Source organism: Rhinatrema bivittatum, chromosome 2 (genome assembly GCF_901001135.1).
Source record: "Rhinatrema bivittatum chromosome 2, aRhiBiv1.1, whole genome shotgun sequence".
In the NCBI taxonomy this organism is placed as follows: domain Eukaryota; kingdom Metazoa; phylum Chordata; class Amphibia; order Gymnophiona; family Rhinatrematidae; genus Rhinatrema; species Rhinatrema bivittatum.
In genome coordinates this window covers 151,153,238-151,177,902 of record NC_042616.1, presented here as the reverse complement: position 1 = coordinate 151,177,902, position 24,665 = coordinate 151,153,238, and the positions used below count along the sequence as shown (strand labels likewise).

General features: G+C 44.1%; 1 protein-coding gene across 1 annotated transcript in view; it reads left to right on the top strand.

Annotated features, from left to right (window-relative positions):
* The window catches only part of MALRD1 (MAM and LDL receptor class A domain containing 1), a 954,719-nt gene that overhangs the window by 419,600 nt on the left and 510,454 nt on the right, over window positions 1-24,665 (top strand). The window contains exons 28-29 of the mRNA XM_029587045.1: window positions 5,771-6,016; window positions 15,578-15,735. Of these exons, the coding sequence (XP_029442905.1) occupies window positions 5,771-6,016; window positions 15,578-15,735 (404 nt within the window). The remainder of the gene's footprint in view (window positions 1-5,770; window positions 6,017-15,577; window positions 15,736-24,665) is intronic.

The following is a 24,665-nucleotide window of genomic DNA, read 5'->3' as shown; positions in this document are numbered from 1 at the left end:
TAGAGTGCATAAAAATGTTTGAAACCTAGAAAAAGTTTATATGACATTAATCAAATAACAGTTAAGCTTTGTAATTATAGAATTATCATTTAACTTTCTCAATTATGTTAATACAAGCCGTTAAGCCCGTTAAAACGGGCTACATCCCTCTGTCTCTCACCTCCCCCTCATTCTCTCTCCCCTCACTCTTCACCACCCCCTACCTCCCTCCCTCCCTCACCCCTCCTCCCCACCCTCCCTCTCCTCTCACTCAGTCCCTCCCTCCCACTCAGTCCTCACTCACTCCCTCCCCCTCTCTCCCTCCCTCTCACTCACTCAGTCCCACTCACTCTCACTCAGTCCCACTCCCTCCGTCCTCTCCCTTAGTCCCACTCCCTCCCTCCCTCTCTCTCCCTCCCACTCCCTCCCTCAGTCCCACTCCCTCCCTCAGTCCCACTCACTCCCTCTCACTCAGTCCCCCTCCCTCTCACTCAGTCCCTCCCCCTCACTCAATCCCTCCCTCCCACTCAGTCCCTCCCTCTCACTCAGTCACTCCCTCCCCCCTCTCTCCCTCTCACTCAGTCACTCCCTCCCCCCTCTCTCCCTCCCTCTCACTCACTCAGTCCCACTCACTCTCCCTCAGTCCCACTCCCTCCCTCTCTCTCCCAGTCCCACTCCCTCCCTCAGTCCCACTCCCTCTCACTCAGTCCCCCCTCTCCCTCTCACTCAGTCCCTCCCTCCCACTCAGTCCGTCCCTCCCTCTCTCTCTCTTCTCCCTCCCTCGCTACTGGCCGCTACCGCCATCGCCGCCGCTCGCTACCGCCGCCGCCGCCCGCTACCGCCGTCGCTACCACCCGCTGCCGGTACCGCCGCCGCTCGCTACCGCCGTCACCGCCCGCTGCTGCCACTGGATGCCGCCCGCTACCGCCGTCGCCGCTACCGCCGCCGCCGCCGCTCGCTACCGCCGCCGCCGTCCGCTACCGCCGTCGCTACCGCCGCCGCCGCTCGCTACCGCCCGCTGCCGGTACCGCCGCCGCTCGCTACCGCCGTCGCCGCCCGCTGCTGCCACTGGACGCCGCCATTTTTTTTCTTTCTGACGCTGGCTCAGACCGACGTGCTCGCCCGCACATGCGCGGTAGAGCTGGTCTCTACTGCGCATTTGCGGCACGTCGGTCAAGCTTCGTTTATCTAGTAAGATTATTCATCAGCAAATAAAGGTGGTTGGCACAACTTAATCAACAATTAAATCACATCAAAAATATTGAGGCAGATTTTAAAACTTATGCGCTGGCGTAGATTTGTTCGCGCAACCCGGTGCGAACAAATCTACGCCCGATTTTATAACATGTGCGTGCTGCTGCGCGCATTTTATGAAATCCGGGCTCGGCGTGTACAAGGGAGTGCACGCATGTGCACCTTGCACGTGCCGAGTCCGAGGGGAGCCCCGATGTCTGTCCCCGTTCCCTCCAAGGCCGCTCCGAAATCAGAGCGGCTTGGAGGGAACTTTTATTCTGGCCCCCCCCACCTTCCCCTCCCTTCCCCTATCTAACCCACCCCCAAGCCCTATCTAAATCCCCCTACCTTATTTTATTTCTTATGCCTGCACGCGCCACCGAGCCTATGCAAAATAGGCTCTGTGTGCTCAGGGGCATATTTTCTCAGGTTATGCACGTAAGTACGTGAGTAGCCTTTGAAAATCACAGCTATATAGTTAACAAAAGAGTTATTTGTTGATAATTATGTAACACCAAAATTCATAGACAAAAAAGCCACCATCACATCACCTATATTTAAAAATGTAATTAATGGGGTAGATTTTCAAAGAGTTACCCTTTAAATCCCCCCCTGCGCGCGCAGAGCCTATTTTGCATAGGCTCGATGGTGCGCATAAGCCCCGGGACGCGAGTATGACCCGGGGCTTTGAAAAAGGGATGGGAAGGGGCGGGGCCATAGGCATGGCGGCGGTCCGGGGGCGGGACTGTCCGGCACCGAAGCCGTGCCGGGGATGGCACACCAGCAGCCGGCCAGTGCGCGCAAGTTTTGCCTGCCAGAGGCGTAACTCCTGAAACAAAGGTAGGGGGGGGGGATTTAGGTAGGGCCGGGGGGGGTGGGTTAGATAGGGAAGGGAGGGGAGGGTGGGGGGGAGCGGAAGGGCAGTTCCCTCCGAGGATGCTGATTTCGGAGCGGCCTTGGAGGGAACGGGGAAAGCCATCGGGGCTCCCTAGGTCTCGACATGCACAAGTGTGCCCCCCCTTGCACGTTGCCGACCCTGGATTTATAACATGCACGCGGCAGCGCGTGCATATTATAAAATCGGGTATACATTTCACAAATGTACGCTGCGCGCGCCGATTCAAAAATCTGCCCCAATATGCATAAGGCATTCACTGAAAACAGCATGCTCAAAATAAAAAAAATTCATACATCAAATACTTTGAAAATAATGTCCACAGAAAAACAGCTTCAAGTTTTTTTGTGCTATCTATGCTTTTATGATTGCTTTACCTGTGCATTGCTTAATGCTTATGCATAAGTGATTCATACATTTTAAATAAAGATAAAGGTAAAAGATAAGGTGAAACTAGCCCAAAAGGAGCCAAAACTTTTTAAAATGGAGTTCTCTAACAAACTAAGAAGTTCAAAATATCAATGTGATATCCTTAGCAGCAGCTGTTAATGATGAGGTGGAATTTGACACTTCGCAGGACGTCATCAGCTTTATCAAAATGTTCTTCAAAAGGCTGTAAATTTTCAAGTGTGATTCACATGTTCAGGTGTCACTCCCCAATATGGGCCATGTTTTTCTCATACACATGGCTGCTTCAGGGGATTTCCAGCAACAGTAGAAATTCTCACACTCACTAGAAAAACATTACTACAAATATACAGTAGTTAATTCAAAGCATGAAAAATGCAGTGGATGTAGCAAACCCTTATACATAAGAGAAAAAGCTGTTTCCTTAGAACAAACATTCTTTCATATAAACACCACCAACATACATCTTTCTAATCCCAAGCAAGATTTAAAGCCAAAAACGTCATATGATGGCTGTCCCGCCATAGAAAATTTATAGAGAATTAGGTCACAATATCGTACACAGCATACATAATTCAACAAGGACTTTCAAGCCAATCAAATATCAAGCACCATAGACGTTAAAGATTAAAGGCCAAACTCAAGGAATGTCACAAAAAATACCCCCTACTCAATCATAGTATTAAAGCCATTAGGTGCAGTGGTATTTAGGTGATAAATCCATTTTTGCTTGACTTTGATTAGCATTTATATAGCCTCCATGCTGGTGAATATCAAGTTGTTGTAAAACAAAGATTTACAGATGTTCAATAGAATATTTGGCCAAACTCTAATACTATGTGATAGGAGTCTTGGAACAGCGGTATTCACTCCCAGCCCTCTAGAGCTGCTAACAGGTCACATTTTCAGGGTATTCCAAATGAATATTCATGCTTACCACTTCGTTTGTATGCAAATCTTTTGCATGGATATCCATTAGGAATGTGCTAACAACCTGACCTGTTGGTGGCTCTCACTGGTTGGGAGTGAATAATACCACTGCCTTAAAACGTGATGCATTAATACTGCACTGATGTTTAATAATCCGAGTTTTTAAACATTTGAGAAGATTTTCATACATAAAGAAGGGCATAGGAACACATAATAATATAATAATATAATGAGATTCACAAGTGATACAAAGCTTCAGTAAATATAGCTTTTTCTGAGAGCGAGAAAAAGATGTCAGTGTAAAAGAGAGTCCACAATAGGAACAAGACCCACAAGGACGATAACCCTTTTCTGCCTTAGAACATAAGAACATAAGAAAATGCCATACTGGGTAGGGATGTGAATCGTTTTTTGACGATTTAAAATATCGTCCGATATATTTTAAATCGTCAAAAAATCGTTAGGGCCACGATACAATACCAATTCCCCCGATTTATCGTTAAAAAATCGTAATCGGGGGAAGGGGGAGGGCAGAAAACCGGCACACTAAAACCCCCTAAAACCCACCCCCAACCCTTTAAATTAAATCCCCCACCCTCCCGAACCCCCCCCCTCAATGCTTTAAATTACCTGGGGATCCAGCGGTGGTCCAGAACGGCGGCGGTCCGGAACGGTCCCCTCAATAGAATCGTGTTGTCTTCAGCCGGCGCCATTTTTCAAAATGGCCGCCGCAAACTGGCGGCGGCCATAGACAAAAACGATTCGACGGAGGAGGTCGTTCCGGACCCCCGCTGGACTTTTGGCAAGTCTTGTGGGGGTCAGGAGGCCCCCCAAGCTGGCCAAAAGTTTCCTGGGAGTCCAGCGGGGTTCTGGGAGCAATTTCTTGCTGCGAATCGTTTTCGTACGGAAAATGGCGCCGGCAGGAGATCGAGTGCAGGAGGTTGTTCAGCGGCGGTCCGGAACCCCCGCTGAACGACCTCCTGCAGTCGATCTCCTGCCGGCGCCATTTTCCGTACGAAAATGATTCGCGGCAAGAAATCGCTCCCGGAACCCCGCTGGACTCCCAGGAAACTTTTGGCCAGCTTGGGGGGGCCTCCTGACCCCCACAAGACTTGCCAAAAGTCCAGTGGGGGTCCGGAACGACCTCCTCTGTCGAATCGTTTTTGTCTATGGCCGCCGCCATTTTGCGGCGGCCATTTTGAAAAATGGCGCCGGCTGAAGACAACACGATTCTATTGAGGGGACCGTTCCGGACCGCCGCCGTTCTGGACCACCGCCGGATCCCCAGGTAATTTAAAGCATTTGGGGGGGGGGGGTTCGGGAGGGTGGGGGATTTAATTTAAAGGGTCAGGGTGGGTTTTAGGGGGGTTTAGTGTGCCGGCTCACGATTTTAACGATTTTTCACGATAGTTTACACACCCAAACGGCAACAATACGATTCCCTCCCCCTCCCAGCCGAAATCGATCGTTAAGACGATCGAGGACACGATTCACATCTCTAATACTGGGTCAGACCAAGGGTCCATCAAGCCCAGCATCCTGTTTCCAACAGTGGCCAATCCAGGCCATAAGAACCTGGCAAGTACCCAAAAACTAAGTCTATTCCATGTTACCATTGCTAATATCAGTGGCTATTCTCTAAGTGAACTTAATAGCAGGTAATGGACTTCTCCTCCAAGAACTTATCCAATCCTTTTTTAAACACAGCTATATTAACTGCACTAACCACATCCTCTGGCAACAAATTCCAGAGTTTAATTGTGCGTTGAGTAAAAAAGAACTTTCTCCGATTAGTTTTAAATGTGCCCCATGCTAACTTCATGGAGTGCCCCCTAGTCTTTCTACTACTGAAAATTCAGCCATAGCATCTCCAATGAAAATGCTTTCATGATATATATTTGAAACTTGAATTCAACTACAGAATAAATATATATTTAAAAAAAAATTACTTCAATAAATCTATAGATAGAACCTGCTGAACTAATCTGGGCTTTAGGCTTCGAAGAAATGATTTAATTCTACCCTACTTGAAAGAAGTATTTGACCAAATATACCAATGGAGAAAAAAACCATGTTTGTCAAGGAATTCATGGATAGAAGTCACCCTCAAAGATTTTAAAAGGAAGAAGGACAGTATTATAGGCATCTCTTCAATAAACACAAATAAAAGACTTTGATAATGGATTGACACTTTAAGGCAGTTGGAAGGCTTTTATTAAAATTTCTTTGACCACCCTGTTATTTTATACCAAATTGTTTCAAATATAATCTTCAAATAACCTTACTAGGGTAATTTATTAGGAATCTCTATTCATCTTCTTTCAGGTTCTTGCCCACATGGCTATTGGGCATGTCAGAATGGCAAGTGTTTCAGACCAGAACAAAGCTGCAATTTTGTAGATGACTGTGGGGATAATACTGATGAAAATGAATGTGGTACCTCCTGCACTTTTGAAAAAAGCAGATGTGGTTGGCAGAATTCTCTGGCTGACAATTTTGACTGGATCATGGGAGCCGGTTCATCTCAAAGCCTCAGACCTCCAAGGGACCACACGCTTGGAAATGAAAATGGTATGCTGTCAGTTCAAAATGATGATGCAATAATGGAGTTCATCAAGCTGCTTATCCTGTGGTAGAATAAGAGGAATCTAGATTATAATTAATATTATTATTTATATGACATTTGTATAGCCCAAAATTGCACTTCAGAATTTAATGAGCTCTGGATGAATATTTAAATAAATAGGCAGCTGTTTGTTTAGCCTAATTAGGCTGATTCATGTGGAAATGTGGCAGGCCCAATTCTTCAACTTGTGTAGGAATTTAGCTATGACATTGGGATTAGACATAATTAGAATCACAGATGGAGAGAGAGGGAAATGGCAAGGGGAACAAAACTTGTCTTCCAAAAGATTGTGCTACTTTATAATTTCTGGGGTAGGTTTTATAAATGTATGCACGGGCCACAAGAACCTGGCAATTACCCAACACCAAGAAAATATAGCATGGGATATTCCCTAAGTAAACTTGATTAATAGCAGTTCTGGATTCATCTGACTGTCCCAAAGAAAAGGAAATCACCAGGCAAGTAGTAATTTCTCATTATGTGCCCTGAGGAGGAACAATCCTTCAAAAAATGGGTTACACCCCAATATTTAAGAAGGGTTCTAGGGGCGATCTGGGAAGCTATAGACCAGTGAGCTTGACGTCACTTCCGGGAAAAATAGTGGAAACTATTCTCAAGATCAAAATCACAGAACATATAGAAAGACATGGTCCAATGGAACAAAGTTCTAAGGCTTATAAAAATGTGAAATAAATTATAAGGTCTATTTAGTGTGGAAGAGAGCAGAGTGGCATAATACGTTTTTTTTGTCTCCCTATTTATTATTATATAACAAATCTGTTGCACTATAACTAAGCCGGTCAGGAATGGATGAGTCTTTCTGCCATAGTCTTAAATTTCTTATTTCCTCTGAAAACCGCAGAGCTTGTTTAATGATTTTTTCTGTTCCGCATTTTTAGCGGAGCAATATCATTAATAATTAACATATGTTTATCCCAAGTTTCAAACTTCTCCTCTACCAAACTAGTTAATAGGGAAATTGGCATCTAACTGAATTTATACAAAAATTATGGAACTGTAAGATTAGCCTTAGAGCAATTATGTAAAGATAAAGATGTGGGAGGCTGACCTAGGTCTTTTAGGTTCATCATTTTTCCATTTTCAGTGGAAATACATCTGAGGGTTATTTGATTTTCTCTTCTGTTTTGTAGATCTTTATTCCTGTTGTTTGATGTAACAACACATTATTTGATTTATTTATGCTTCACAAACTAGGTGCCCTTACAGCGATCACTTGTCAATTCAATTTCATGTACTTTAAAGAAATCTTATTTGCATTTCTTCACATTTAACTGAGGTTAATTATTACTTTGCTCCTGACTTCCTTTCATAGAGGTTGTTTCAGATTTCAGCACAGCATATCCATTAATTTAATAACTGCAAGTCTTCCAGGAATTCCCCAGAGACAGAACTTGCTCCGTTTTGTTTCCCAAAGAAGTTAAAGAATTCTTTCCTTAACATATAGAAGTCCACATTCAAAGGAATTTAGCAGGATATCTTTTGAGTTATCCAGTTATATGCTTTTTTGAGTATTTTGGCACAGTACACCTCAGTGAACATTTGAAATCATATGGAGTGAGGAAAGTCTCAAAACATGAGATTTTATACTATGTTATCTCACCCTAGCTTGATGGTACCCTATCCAAATGATGTCAAATCTTCACCGAGGTGTATTGTACTGTTCATACATCTCACTCTACATGAGAAAACTGGCCCCTAAACCATAAAGCACCACCAACACTAAACCATAAAGCACCACCAACACTTCACCATGAACTATTAGATGGGCTAATATGACTAATATGAGGCCTTCATAGGTAGTTTCTTTCTCTGTCTCTCAAATTATTGCAGGATGCAATAAATCTAGGGATTGGTTAGATTACTGTCAACTAGAGATGTGTATCGTGTGATCGACTCGTCTTAACGATCGATTCGGCTGGGGGGAGGGAATCGGATCGTCGCAGTTTTGTTTTTATAAATATCGTGTAAAACATAAATCGGGGGAGGGCGGGAAAACGGCACACTAAAAACATCCCTAAAACCCACCCCGACCCTTTAAAATAAATCCCCCACCCTCCCGAACCCCCCAAAATGTCTAAATTACCTGGGGTCCAGTGGGGGGGGTCCCGTTGTGATCTTCCACTCTCGGGCGTCGGGCGCGTTGATAGAAAATGGCGCCGGCGCCATTTTGGTTCCTGTTCCCCGACGTCACGAGCATAGGAGATCGCTCCCGGACCCCCGCTGGACCCCCAGGGACTTTTGGTCAGCTTGGGAGGGCCTCCTGACCCCCACAAGACTTTCCAAAAGTCCAGCGGGGTCCGGGAACGACCCTCCTGCACTCGAATTGTGTTGCCATACGGCCGGCGCCATTTGCTGTATGGCAATATGGCCATATGGCCGGCGCCATTTGCAAAGCAAAGTAAAGCAAAATAGCCCGAGAGTGGAAGATCACAACGGGACCCCCCCACTGGACCCCAGGTAATTTAAGACATTTTGGGGGGGTTCGGGAGGGTGGGGGATTTATTTTAAAGGGTCGGGGTGGGTTTTAGGGATGTTTTAGTTTGCCGGTTTTCCCGCCCTCCCCTTCCCCTCCCCCTTCCCCCGATTTACGATTTTTGACGATAAATCGGGGAATTCCTATTAAATATCGCCTCTAACGATTTTTGATGATTTAAAATATATCGGACGATATTTTAAATCATCAAAAAACAATTCACATCCCTACTGTCAACTATAGAAGAAACTAATCTCTGTCACTATCAGTCTTTATTAGCATGAGTAGTGTGGTAGCCATGTAAAGCCATGTGGTAGCCATGTAAAACCACTGGGAAAAAAAGATGTTAGATTCCCTTCTTCAGATCAAAATTGTCACAATTTTTCTCCCCCAGCAGGGCATATCTTGGAAGACAGTATCTTCTGATTTAATTTACATTTATTTTCTCTCATATTTCAAGACCCAAGGAAGGAAGCATTAGTTAGCTTCCAAAAGCTAGTCAGAAATGTTTTAAATTAATCCAATAAAAATGTATCACCTTATACTGTATATTTTTGTTTTTATTAAGCTTTTTTCTTATACTACAAGAAAAGTTCTTCTTATGAGAGAATGGTGAAACCAACCTCAATACTCTCTAGCAGTTTTCTCTGTTCTTCGGTCACCACAGCAGAGTCAAAATATCAGTTATCAAACATTAAAGAAGGAGGAGTAAATCAAAAGACCAATGTCTTTCCAAACTAGCAATGTAGAGCAAATATTAATAATAGAAATTATTTATTTAGAGCGGTTAATGGTTACAAGTTTTTATAAATAAAATGCCATTGTCAAACTACCACTGTTAGCTGAGATATTTAGTGGGATGGTTAACTAGATAACTATATTCAAAAGAATATAGCTGGTTAAGTGCGGAGCTGTGGGGATTTAAAAAAAAAAAATAAAATATATATATATATATAATTATTACGTTTATATACTGTCACTAAGACAGGCCATCATAATGGTTTCACAAATAAAATACAATAAAACAATCACAAATGCAGTCATAAAACTCTATATATTAATAAGAACTGTTGTAAATAATAACTAAAATTGAACATAAAAAATAAGGCCTAAAAATCCATAAAATAAGAACAGTTATACATAATAACTAAAATTAAACATAAAACTAAGGCCTAAAAATATACCATAAAAATACAAATAATAAGAGGGAGGCGTAAATCCCCGCGCGCCAGCGGGCCTCCTGCGCGCACGGGCCGCGACCTGGGGGCGGGTACGGAGGGCGCGGCCACACCCCCGGACCGCCCCGGGCCGTAGCACGCCCCCGTACCCGCCCCCAAAACGCTCCCAGCACGCCCCCTAAACGCCGCGTGGTTCGGGCCCGCCCCCGACACGCCCCCCTCGGAGAACCCCGGGACTTACGCGAGTCCCGGGGCTCTGCGCGCGCTGGTAGGCCTATGTAAAATAGGCGCACCGGCGCGCAGGGCCCTGCTCGCGTAAATCCGGGCGATTTACGCGAGCAGGACTCTTAAAATCCGCCCCATAGGCTTCCAGCTTAGAACTTCCAGGGACTATGCTGGAAACATATGCTTCCAGAAAGCTCTGTAGTGACAGAAAAAGTACTAGGCCCGGGTCGCAGATGGCTTCTACAGCTATCCAGGCTGAAGAAACATATTTTGAAGGTACTGGAAGGTTTAGAGCCAGGTTCTTATGGCCTGGATTGGCCACTGTTGGAGACAGGATGCTGGGCTTGATGGACCTCTGGTCTGCCCCAGTATGGCATGCTTTTATGTTCTTAGGGGTGAAGGGTGGAGGGAGGAAGCCCTTGGAGGGTAGCATTTCTAAAAGATTTAAATGGGAGCCCGGAGTGGGGAATGGGTTTGGAGGCAAAAGACCAGCACTGGCACTAGAGACAGATTTATTATTTTGGCACCCCTTGGCACTGTTGGTGCTGTTGTCCCTATCACCCCCCCCCCCCACACACACACACACACACCACCACCACCACCACCACCACCCCTGCCCCAAGATTGGACAGCAAGGAACAGAAGATCTATGATACAGTCCCCTCATTTTCTGTAGCAAAAATTAAACAATTCTAAAGCAAACTAGCAAACGTTTTCTATCATTTGTATTACTTTATAAAAATAAATTAGTTTTACAGTATATTTATTAGTATAATTAATTTTATTTTTCTTGGTGAAGAAAAGTGGTCTCAAGTATCAGAACAGGGAATATTTTGCTCTTTCTGATGCAAGCTTGCTCTCTTTCCTCTCCTGTTCCCTTCATGCTGCTTAGAGGGGCAGGGCTGGATCAGGAAACAGAATAATATTTTCTGATGAGTGAGATTCAGCCCAGCTGAAAGGTGGAATATCTTCAGCTAGCCTGCTGTCCCCCAAATTTTTGCCACCCTAAGCACAGGCTTATTGTGCCTATTGACAAACCCAAGCCTGACCGGCACCAGCCCTTTTATTTGTATAATTATAAAAATGGAGGGAAGTTTAGAGGGGTGGAAGATACAGGGTGAGATAACTTTAAACCTGATGTTTTAAAATATTTTATTGGTGTATGGAAAAGTTTTATATACGATGTTTATTATTGGATGTTATTCTAATTATCAGCTGTTTAAAAATATCTATTCTTTTTATTACTATGGTTTTACTATTAAGAATGATGTTTTATATTTCTTGATTTTCTTGTTTTATGAGGAATGGTGGGCATTTCTGTTTTTTTCCATTGTTGCACTGCATACAGGGCCAGATTTTAAAAGGTCTACACGCGTAAATCAGCTTATGTGCACCGGGCCTATTTTATAAAGGCTCGGCAATGCATGTAAAGCCCGGGACGTGTCCAAGTCCCAGGGATTTACTAAGGAGCTGTCCGGGGGCAGGGCAGGGTTTGGGCTGTCCGAGGGTGGGGAAGGGTTAGGGCCAGATGCCTCCAGCACAGTGCAACCTGCGCCTGCCCTGGAGGCAGGTGCAAAAGGTGAAACAAAAATTTTGGGTGTGTGTTAGGTTAGGGCTAGGGGGGGAAAGGTTAGGGAAAGGGGTGGAAGGTTAGTTTAGGGGGAAAGGAACGGGGGAAGCCAGCGGGCGTCGGTTGTGCACCCCTTTGCGCATGCCGACCCCCGATTTTATAACATGCACGCACTGGGTAGCGCACGAACATGTACGCCCATGCGCAGGTCTTAAAAATCTACCCCACAGTGTCTCCCATGTTCTGTTTAAATTTAATGGTCTCTTTATTTGTATTTGGTAAGGATCTGTCTGTGTTCTGTATAAGTGACCAAGGTGAGACATTCTGGTAATATGGAGTTTCTGTGTAGGGATCTATAGCAACCTGGCAGTATTGCTTTTACAAAGGTAGGGCTGTTGCTATTTGAATGCTGGCAATTAGTGTTGTTTTGGAATGGGAGGTTTACTATATTGTAGAGATGTGAATTGGAACCGGAATCGGTTCGGATTCTGGTTCCGATTCACATCATGTTTTTTTTTTTCTTCTGGGCCGATCGCGGTTTTGTTTATCGGCTGCGCCCGAGCCGATAAACAAAATACCCACCCCGACCCTTTAAAACTAATCTCTTAGCTTCCCCCACCCTCCTGACCCCCCCAAAAACATTTTACAGGTATCTGGTGGTCCAGTGGGGGTCCCGGGACGATCTCCCGCTCTCGGGCCGTCGGCTACCACTAATCAAAATGGCGCCGATGGCCTTTGCCCTTACCATATGACAGGGTATCCAGGCCATTGGCTGGCCCCTGTCACATGGAGGGAGCACTGGATGGCCAGCGCCATCTTTAAAAATGGGGCTTTAAAAAAGTCCCGGGGCTTTAAAAAAGGGGTGGTCTGGGGGCAGGGCCAGAGGGCCATTTGCCGATGTGCTGGGGGATCGTGTGCCGGCAGGCTGCCGGTGCGCTCAACCTGGTAAAATAACATTTTGGAGGGGTTTAGGATAGGGCTGGGGGGGATAGGTTAGGGGAAGGGGTGGGAAGGTTAGTTTAGGGGGAAGAGAAGTGCCTGAGCAGCCGAACTGCTCTCGACCTAGTTTGATGCACTCTCTAGCTGCTATCACGCTAGATTGAGAGTACAATGTATATATTTCATCTTTGTTTACCTATCCTCACTCCAAATCACATCAGATCTTCACTGATGTCTGTTCGTCCTGTCCTGTTCATTCCTCTGACTGTGCATGTAAAACTGCCCGCCCCAAAACCTAGACCACCACCAAAAGCTCACCTCATGTTACTAGTTGCCCCTCGTATAGTAGTATAAAAAGTTGACTAATAGGCATGCCTCGCTAGAGGGTCTCCTCTCCTCCCCTCCCTCTCCCTTTTCCCCCTTCCCTCTCCTGACCAAAACAGGATTTACAATTTTTAGCACAAATCCTGTTTTGGACATATCGCACACCGTAACACCATGAAAAAAGGTGTAGTTATATTTCCGGTGTTAAAACCCGTGATAACGTGCGTTACCCTATCGCATGCAACGCTAAGCACACTTCATTTTCATTTATTCCACACAAACTCCTCCCATTCAGGAAAAATGTTAAAATGTGCATATGCATCTCGCGATGTGTTATTTATTGCAGGCAATATCACATTATCACAGGCATTAGGGCCCTAATGACCGCGATAAGGCCCTAACGCGATTTGACAAATAACCCTGTTAGGGATGTAAATTTAGGCATGCAGCATTTTTTTTAAATATCTGCCTCAAAGATAACAATTCATGACATCTCAGCTATAGCAATCCAACTCATTTTGAAACATCTTACTTTAATTTTGAGGTTATCATCCCTAATTGATGGTTAAATATATAAGAAATATTACAGCATTGTTACTTTAACCTTGAAATCAATGTGCATTAATTTCAACATAAAAATGAAAGTGCATAATATTCTAACAGTATGCAAATTAATCATGAGAGATGTCAAAAATCCCCTCAAAATTCAAATGGATTTATTTTAAAAAGTACAGTGATACAGTAACAAAGTAAATGATATCTGACAATGACAAAATTGGCACATTCAGTCTGCCTAGTTGAGATTTGTCCACTTTGCATAAATAAAGATATAAATTCCCATAAGTAATCCAACAAACACCATTTACTTCCTTCTCCATGTCTTTTACCTGACCTCTCAATCCTTTTCCTATTTCGCCCTCCATATCTGTCCCAACCTTGCCCAAAAGCATTCAGTGATAACTTCCACCATCGCAGCTACTGGGCCATTTCAGGTCTTTCCATTCTTAGAAGACTAATATTTAAGCTAACTCTCAGACACCCTTCCATGTCTTATTACCTAGTTTGTAATAATTAGGGATGTGAATCGTTTTTTGACGATTTAAAATATCGTCCGATATATTTTAAATCATCAAAAATCATTAGGGCCACGATACAATACCAATTCCCCCGATTTATCGTTAAAAAATCGTAAATCGGGGGAAGGGGGAGGGCAGGAAAACCGGCACACTAAAACCCCCTAAAACCCACCCCCGACCCTTTAAATTAAACCCCCACCCTCCCGAACCCCCCCCCAAATGCTTTAAATTACCTGGGGATCCTGCGGTGGTCCAGAACGGCGGCGGTCCGGAACGGCCCCCTCAATTGAATCCTGTTGTCTTCAGCCGGCACCGTTTAGCAAAATGGCCGCCGCAAAATGGCGGCGGCCATAGACAAAAACGATTCGACGCAGGAGGTCATTCCGGACCCCCGCTGGACTTTTGGCAAGTCTTGTGGGGGTCAGGAGGCCCGGAACCCCCGCTGAACGACCTCCTGCAGTCGATCTCCTGCCGGCGCCATTTTCCGTACGGAAAAAGATTTGCGGCAAGAAATCGCTTCCTGAACCCCGCTGGACTCCCAGAAACTTTTGGCCAGCTTGGGGGGGCCTCCTGACCCCCACAAGACTTGCCAAAATTCCAGCGGGGGTCCAGAACGACCTCCTGCATCGAATCGTTTTTGTCTATGGCCGCCGCCATTTTGCGGCGGCCATTTTGCAAAATGGCGCCGGCTGAAGACAACAGGATTCAATTGAGGGGGCCGTTCCGGACCGCCACCGTTCTGGACCACCGCTGGATCCCCAGGTAATTTAAAGCATTTGGGGGGGGGTTCGGGAGGGTGGGGGATTTAATTTAAAGGGTTGGGGGTGGGTTTTAGGGGGTTTTAGTGTGTCGGCTCACGATTTTAACGATTTTCACGATAGTTTACACACCCAAACGGCAACAATACGATTCCCTCCCCCTCCCAGCCAAAATCGATCGTTAAGACGATCGAGGACACGATTCACATCTCTAGTAATAATCCCCATAGCCACCAAGGTTAATGAGAGTGTTCTAAAAAAGTATATATAAATTTAAATCACTTTAAAAAAGGAAAAAGAGAAACAAAGAAATGATATAAAGTAAAAATAAATATATAAATAAATAAATACCCCCTTGGGGAAGGGTTTGTTCTCTAAATGGACTACTGCTTGAGAATAGGGTAAATTTATTTTATTATTTATTTCAAACGTGTTTTTTTGCCCATCTTCCATTCTGTACTGTTTTGCTTTTTAAAGACCCTCAACCTAGAAAAAAGAAATATTTTCAAAGATTGAGAGTAACCTTACAAACTGTCTATACTGGACCAGTTTTGTAGACATCCTAATCATCTCTTTGATGGGTGGGATACAACTATTTTCCTATGGAGCTCTAAAAAGCAGGGGTCTTGGCTGATGGTAGCACTATTTATAACACTGCAAGAGACACAGCACTCTGAATCATTATCTTATCAATGGATTGCATCTACATCTAAGAAAATATTTGCATTCCATCACAGCACAGGGCGAGTTAGCCCTAGCACTGCATGAATCACCCTGAAGTTTATAAATGGGCCCTGTAGAGCCATATTTTCAAGAGAGTTCTTACTGTTCTGTGCCTAGATAAAACTCTTTACAATGGTTCATACAGTTTTCAAAATACAGGAGAATTATGATTCCCAAAATATTCTTTACTCATGCTGTATATATAACTTTATATTGCAGGACACTTCATGTATCTTGAGGCCACCCCAGTAGGTCTAAGGGGTGAAAAAGCTCATCTGAAAAGTTCTAACTGGAAAGAATCAAGTACAACATGCACAATGAGTTTCTGGTATTACATGTCTTCAAAAGCCACAGGACGCATTCATGTTCTTGTTAAGGTAGGGATAAGAATGTTTGTTTTCAGCTTGGTTATGCTGACAACTCTTGTATAATCCCTGTGATATTCCATTTTTATTAACAGAAAAAAATTCTAGCTATGTGTTAAAATTAACTTTGAGACCAAGGGAATAAAGGACCAGAAAGAAAGCAAGTAATAACTTGTTTAATTCTATAGAAATGCAATAATAATTATTTTCATGTATTTAGAAACAAGAAATATGAATTGTAATATGAACTTTACTAGCTTAAATATTTGATCCACATGAGCTGCATTAATTTTGATATACATTTGAAAATTTAGAAATACAAAAACATGATGGCAGAGAAAGAACATTATGACCTGCCTAGTCTGTCCATTCACACCAACTGCTCAGCTTTACGATCCTTACCACTCCCTCAGAGATTCTCTGTGTTTATCCCATTCCTTCTTGAATTCAGATACTGTTCTTGTCTTCTCCACCTCTATAGAAGACTGTATCACGCATCCAAGACACTCTCTGTAAAGAAATATTTTCTTAGATTACTCTTGAGTCTACCCCCTTTCATCTACCCCCTTTCACCATCATCCCATGATGCCTTGTTCTAGAACATCCTTTCCTTTGAAAGAGGTCAGCCTTTGTGACATGGAAACTGTGAGGATCCATTGTAGAATTTACCTCCAGCCTGCAGATGATGCTGTGAGTTACTTGGAACACCTATCCAGTCCTCTCTGCTCTGTGTCCCTCATTTCCCCTCAGCAGCCATCTTGTTTCCTGTACTTATAATTAGGCTTTGTGTCAGTCATTTGCCAGAGATTGGTCATTCAACCTGATCCTCGTACTTTGGCTCTGTCCTTATTATCTCATTCCAGAAGACTTCTTCATCTCCTGGTTTCTAGCTTCAGCATTACTGCTGATCGCCTTCCTATTCCTGGACTCTTGGTGTGCTCCAGCTTCTCCTCTCTTCCAAGCTTTAAACTTGTTGCTTGTATCGAGGACTACCCCATACTTCTTGCCTCATTGGCCACCAACATCTGAGGGAACAATCTGAGGGGAAGGTGTTTGGCATAGGTGGAAGATGCCATTGCCCAACATTCCTGATTATTCTGTTTTTGGCCTGGACTTGCCTCTTCAGATGGGGGGAAACCCACAGACAACTACTGTCACAGAAACCTTAGAGGTATTTAAATGTCTCTATCATATTTTGCTCTAGGTCATGTAATGGTAGTTTCAAACCTTTATTGAATATTTTTCACTCTTTCATCTGCTGGGAGATTTTTGCATTTTTCGATCCTCCCTAGATGTTGGCCCTTTGCCCTGTTTTGGGGATTAGACAGTGCTCAACTGGGCTGAACATGCTTCAAGTGTGGTTGAATGTTGGCCTTGGTTACAGTTAGATTACTTTTGGAGAGAAGTGGAGTTTTGGTGGTTCTTGTAGGCCCCAGAGCTTGCAACAATGGGATATTTTCTCAAGTGCAGAGGTCCTGCTAGAGCCTTCAGAGACCTAGAGGGTTCTGACTTGTGGAGGAAGAGAAGAAGAGGGTTTTTTTCTTTAGGAGAGTTGGCTATTTATCCTGACCAACTCCCAGCTCAGAAGGGTAGACCCCCCCCCCCCCCCCATCTAAAGGGACTGGATTTTGGTTCCTGTGCTCTGTGCCAGCAGAAGTTGTTGTGATTTTGGTCGCGAGGAGCGTGACTGAATCACTTACCTGGCCCCGGGTCCCGAGCACGGTGTGGCCGTTGAAATGCGGCGGCAGCTGCGGCCTAGTCGGCGGCGCTCCCACGAGGGTGACGCCACCGGAGACGCGAGGGAGACGAGGGAGACGCCACCGGAGAAGTTGAGCCCCGCGCGTGCATGGGAGGCCCTTTTAAAGGGCCTCCGGTGCGAAAACCCAGCGCCGCCCTCAGAATGACGTCAGACACCGAGGGGGATTTAACTCGGCGTCTGACTCTCCTTGGGGCCTTCGCAACGTGGTCGCTCCTTGAGCCTACTAGTTGCCGTGTTCCTGCCTTCCAGCTTGCCTGCGTTCCTGCCTTCCAGCCTGCCTGTGTTCCTGCCTTCCAGCCTGCCTGTTCCAGCCTTCCGGTTCATGCTTCCCTTCCTGCCTGGTGTTCCAGTTCGCTTGCTCTGGTAATCCTGCCAGCCTGCTTCTGCTATCTACCTTGATCCCAGTCCATCTCATCGAATCCATCTTCAGCTGCCTGCCTCGATCCTGGTCTGTCTCTTCGACTCCGTCTCCTGCTGCCTGCCCTGACTCCGGTCCGGACCTGGTCTTCTCTGCTGTAGCCATTCTCCTAAGTCCCAGCGGTCCGGGTCCCTACGGGCTCCTCCCGGGGGGCTTCCAGGGCGAAGCCACCTAAGTCCTAGCGACCCGGTCTCCAACAGCAACTCTGGGGGAGTCTCGGGTTTCCAGGTGAAGACTCTTCGTCGGCTCAGTAGTCTGCCTCCCGTCCGCCTCTCAGGCGGTCGGCCAAAGGATCCACTTCCGGAGTCCAACAGAAGTAGAGTTATAAGGATTCTGTATTGCCCTCCACACAATGAAAGGGGCGTGTGGATTCCCAGAGTAAGAACTGATTTTTGGAAGAGCTATTTTGTGAAAAGGGTTTTTCCTTTTTGTTTAGAAAAAGATAGTTTTCTGCCACCATCTCCTTGCCATTTGTGGAGAAGGGATTTTTTCTTTCCTCTCAATGTGAAAGGACTTTGGAAGGAGATTGGACATTGATTCAGAGGCTGAACATGAACAGAGAGACTGTAGAACTTGGAGTATCACTCTTCTTTTCCTTATGTTGATTTATGCCTATTTTGCTAAGTGTAGCATAGCCGAGTGGTTCTTTGGCTGGAGACATGAACCACATAGGACTCCAGCCTTCTCTTCTTAAGGAATAGTTTATTTTATAACTCAAATAGTTAGCAACACAGTTCACTCTATTTACCTTCAGCAGAATAACCTAGTACAGCATATGATACATTCAGTATAGCAATGGTTCAGGAGCTGCCTTCTCCTGCAGACCCAGGGCCTGTCTGTTCTCCTTTGGACCTATATCCTTATTTCTGCTCTCAAGGGATCTACCCATAGAGCTACATGTTTCTCTAGATTTAAGGTGGACCAGACCAGATGCATAGACTACATTATTTAAGGAGAGGTTTCAGGGATACTCCTTCACACCTGATTTCTATTTTTTAAAGTTGCAGTGAAAATATTTTTGTTTGAAAACCACTCCAAATCTGCCTGCTTTCTTCCAACTGGAGAACAGGCCTACTGAACAGCTAAGATCTACCCATGTGAGTTGTACTGAGGAGAGCAGTTGAGTTGTGATAAAGACTGTACCAGGTATATACCCCTAAGAACCTAGGGTCTCGGAGGCTTGTCTTTCTCCCCGCTGGTTGGACCCCGACTTCCCAGTGGCTGACTATTACAGAGTAATCGGAGAAATGAAGAGAGAGAGCAGACCGGGACAGTGAGTGTGTCTATGGGACTGTGTGACCTCTGCACTAGATATTTCACACCAAGGGCGGGAGGGGGGGGGCAGTCACAGATATATTATTTATTTAGTTAATTTATTAATAGATATTTGATTTTCCACCTTTTTACGTGAGTGGCATCAAGGTACAATACAAAGCATGTTTTAACTATCTGTTACAGTACATTGGTCAAAGGTCATTTACAATCACAGTTGAATCAAATTTACAATGGATAGAACTGAGAAGCCAGGGAGTATACTTTTATGATCCTTACTTGATGGTTCAGGAAGATAGGTCAGAAAGACTGACTGCCTCTGCCAAGCGGACTCTAAGGAAAGGTATGGCTAAAGAGTTTTTTCCTGAAAGTGAAGAAAGATGGCTTGAGGCATAGGTATAACAGTACCTTGTATCAGATTTTTGGAGCATAACAACTGAAGGGATGAATTCTCATACAGGATAGTCTAGCCAAAGCTAGCGGAGAGGAAGGAGAGAAGAGCCATTTCAGAGGAATGGGTTCTATAATGGGAAAGTAGGGGAAAAGAAGTTGAGAAAGATGCTCAGGAGTTTGTTTATTCATGCACTTGCAAACATAGCAGAGGGTTTTGAATTGATTCTTGCTTTCAACTGGGAGCCGGTGCTGCTGGTGTAGTATTGATGTTATGTGGCTGATGAGTGGTTAGACGACAGAAGAGTTAAAACTCAGTATGAATAGGAATCCGGCCAAGACTCGCAGCAGCAACCATCCTGGACTGAGCTTCGGGGACACGGCGTGATCGACGCAGGCCAACCTGAAGAAGCGATGACTTCAGACCCAGCACGGAAGATGAATCAGAAGGTCATACCGAAATTGAAGAGAGGACGACCCACTAGGAGGTACTCATGGAACAGCTCCACTATGAGGAAAGACTAAAGAGGTTAGGACTTTTCAGCTTGGAGAAGAGATGGCTGAGGGGGGATATGATAGAGATGTTTAAAATTATGAGAGGTCTAGAATGGGTAGATGTGAATCGGTTATTTACTCTTTCGGATAATAGAAAGACTAGGGGGTACTCCATGAAGTTAGCATGGGGCACATTTAAAACTAATCGGAGAAAGTTCTTTTTTACTCAACGCACAATTAAACTCTGGAATTTGTTGCCAGAGGATGTGGTTAATGCAGTTAGTATAGCTGGGTTTAAAAAAGGATTGGATAAGTTCTTGGAGGAGAAGTCCATTACCTGCTATTAAGTTCACTTAGAGAATAGCCACTGCCATTAGCAATGGTAACATGGAATAGACTTAGTTTTTGGGTACTTGCCAGGTTCTTATGGCCTGGATTGGCCACTGTTGGAAACAGGATGCTGGGCTTGATGGACCCTTGGTCTGACCCAGTATGTCATTTTCTTATGTTCTTATGTTCTTACACATTAATTACTCAGGTCTACAGACATAATAAAGTAAACCAATAGAATTCTCCAATCAATAACTTCCAATGTAGAATTTTCAAGGAAATTAGTACTATCTTTTTTTTTTTTTTTTTAAATTTAATATTTATTAAATTTTCAATATTCACATAAAGTAAACATTATACAATATGTAGATTTATGTTCACAAATTAAGTTCAATATCATAAACTTTTCAGAATTTACTATACAATGCTACGACTACTCTACGTTCTGGGGGTTACTAGGCTCAAGAAACTTCTGCAATTGAACAGGCTCAAAGAAAATGTACTTCGCATTCAAATGTTTAACAACACACTTACTGGGATACCTCAGGCTAAAACTGGAACCCCTAGCCACTACTTCAGGCCTTAAAGATAGAAATGTCTTACGTCTCTCTTGGGTTATACGAGATATATCTGGATAAATCCAGATTTTTTTCCCATAATAAACTTCCTCCCTATTTCTCATGAATCTCTTTAGGATCAGATCTCTATCTGCTGAAAAAGTGCATGAAAGAAACAGCGTCATTCTTTTTTTAACTTCAGATTCCAATGATAATTCCAAAATTGAGTTAAGTTCAGTGGGTTCTCTTCTTCCTGATCCACTTCTTCTGCCTTTTGACCCTTATTCGGTAAATAGTATACTCTTGATATCACCGGAATCCCTTCTAAAGGAATTTTCAGTATCTTTATCATATAATCCTTTAACATTTCGTAAGCAGAAATCTCTTTTATAAATGGAAAGTTCAGTACACAAAGATTTAAATATTTTGTCTGATTTCAATGTTCTCAAGCTTCTTCACATTTATATTTTCCACTCTTAAATAGAGATGTGAATCGTGTCCTCGATCGTCTTAACGATCAATTTCGGCTGGGAGGGGAGGGAATCGTATTGTTGCCATTTGGGTGTTTAAAATATCGTGAAAATCGTGAAAATCGTGAGCCGGCACACTAAAACCCCCTAAAACCCACCCCCGACCCTTTAAATTAAATCCCCCACCCCAAATGCCTTAATACTTCATCACCTTTGGGAGGGAAGTACTTACTTGCCCTAAACCAATGGCAGGAAAACCGGCACACTAAAACCCCCTAAAACCCACCCCCGACCCTTTAAATTAAATCCCCCACCCTCCCGAACCCCCCCAAATGCCTTAAATTACCTGGGGGTCCAGCGGCGGTCCGGAACAGGCTCCTGCAATTGAATTGTGTTGTCTTCAGCGAAAAAAACGTTGCAGCCCCCCTCCGATGTCCGGAGGGGGGCTGCAACATTTTTTTCGCTTTTTTTTTTTTTTTTCGCTTCGGGAGGAGGGGAGAGGACTGGGGCTGCCACGGAGACCGGCACCCATGATCGTGGCCGGGGCAGGTGAGCGGGGGCTGGGGGAAAGCTTGCCACCTACCCTTACCCCTGCCTCTACCGCAGGGTCAGGGTAGGCGGTAAGTTTGCAGGTTAAACACGCGACAAAACGGCAGGGAACACTAGCGATAGTCGGGGCGCGGGTTACGGGATGCTACGGAATAGCTAATTCGCTCGTTTGCATGCAATATACATGCCGCGTGCGGAAGGGGTTGCCCGGGGAATTTAGGACGCGGTAGGAGTAGGTTAAAGGGGATTCGGGATCGCAAGAAGGGCTAACGCGGCCGGAAAGTGAGTAGAGAGCCGGTTAGGGACGGGGAAACCGCGGACGCACTTTACAGGATAGACCTGATTGTGTAACTACAGCAAGGGTTATTTTTCCATATATGCATCACTTTGCACTTGTCCACGTTAACTTTCATCTGCCATTTGCAAGCTCAATCTTCCAGTCTTGGAAGGACCTCCTGCAAGTCTTCACAATCTGCTTGAGATTTAACTACTCTGCATAATTTAGTGTCATCCACAAATTTGATCACTTCACTCATTGTACCCCTTTCCAGATCATTTAAAATATATTGAAAAGCACCGGACCCTGTACAGATCCCTGAGGCACTCCACTGTTTACCTTTTTCCACTGTGAGGGCATCCCAACAGAGAGGTTCCAATAATAAGGAGTAGATATAATTTTCTGCTCGTACTAGGGATGCCCACAAATTTTCAAAGTGGATGTATACACAAAAATATGATTTGAAAATGTGGATTAAAGTCTGCAGGTACTTAGTGCTGCATCCTTTAGCGCCATTTGGGTTTTGAAAATTACCTTCTTAAAGTTCCCACTGGTAGTTTTACTCGTGAAGTCACAAAAAAAGATTAAATGATGCTATTCAAAAGAAATCTTCACAAAGAACACCAGGTGACAAACTTAATAGATAATATAACAAACTGTTTGGAGCACTTGTAACATGATTGTTAATTAATCTATCTTGCTCGAACCGAGCTCATTATGACTTTTGAGTTTAAGTTACTGCCCTGCTCGGGCCTTCTTTACTCTATTTACTTCCAAGCTGTTAAGCCTCCAAGTTATAGTTCTTGTTCAATGTAACTTTTTTGCTCTCTTTTTGATTATAATTTACTGTTCATTTTTTTGTTACAAGTTTCTCTATTCCCTGTTCGATGTAAACTGATCTGATATGGTATTCAACCATGAAGCTCGGTATAGAAAAAATGTGAAATAAATAAATAAATAAATGATTGACATAGCCTTATTGAATATGGATCATAAACGTGGAGCTAGCTCAGTGCTGCCTTATCAACTGGTCAGCTGCATCAACAAGCGTGAAAAAAATCATGTGCAAAACACAAGAAGAAAACCCTTGTTGTGGAACAGGATGCTTATATCAAAGGTATAACATGAAAAGAATTCCTGCTTTTCACAGTGAAAAGGACAAGAAAAACATATCCAATTACACAATCATAAATGGGCGAATTTTAAAACACGCATGTGTGCAAATATCGAGGGATACATGCGTGGCCAGGCCCTGTGTGTGCCAAGCATATTTTTGAAAGGGCCTGGCCACAGACGTATCTCCCAATACGTGCAGAAGCGAAAGGCTAGTCAAAAGGGGTGGGCCAAGTGCGCGTGGTCTGGGGGGGTGGGTGCCGGAAGAGACAGTGGCCATTAGGCCCTGTCCCAGGGAAGCGCGCGCCGGCAGCTGGTCGGTACTCGCAACTTGCTTCTGCTCTGAAGGAGCAGGAGCGTAGGTATTAAAACAAAGAAGAATAGGGTAGATAGGTAGGGGTTAGAGGTCGGGAAGGGGAGGGGTAAAGTTAGGAAGGCTGGGTGGGGATATAGGGAAGTTCCCCTTCCAGTCTGCTCCTTAATTGGAATGGACTGGGAGGGAACTGGAAAGGCCTACCTGTGTCACCACGTGTATTTTTGTAAAATACCCCCCTTGCGCGCGGTAGATGAAACCTGCCCGCACATGCGTGGATATCATATTTTATAACAGGCGCACGGTTACACGTGCGCATGTTATATAATCAGAGTGTCCATGTGCATGCACCGGGAGCCATGCACACATAGACGCCTGCGCACGTCTTTGAAAATCGACCTCAAAGATTTGATTTTCTTTACTTGAGTTGACCTCTGAATATGGTCCCTATTTACTAGGGTGTGCAGGTAAAATTTTTTGTTTTGCATTTTTAATTTTTTTTTTCCCATTTATAACTTTTGTTCATCTATTTCATTTGTATTAGGTGTTATGTATTTAAAGCACGCATTACATTTTTATAATATGCATACTTTACCAAAGCTTGTAAATAGCGTGTGCTAAAACATACATGCTAAAAGGACATAAATGAGCCAAATGGTATTTCTTTAATTTTTACTGTTGTTTCAGAGAGGAAACGACACATAATAAGACAGGAAATTCTCCTGGTGCTTCCATGCCATTTTAAAATGTCAGCACATCCCTACTATTTATTGGTATTCTACACCTTTGTCATGTCTCCTTGACATTTTTATTTCAGACACATTTTGTTCTTCAAACCCTTTAGCATGCTGGTCAGAAACCAATGTAAAGTACAGTAACTCTTTGGTTCCAGTTGCATCTTTCTTTTATTTTTTTTTTATGCATTTGTCATCATAACCTTTCAGACCCGACCTTCACCTTATTCTTTTACTCTTTTATCCTGGGATCTATCAGTGAATT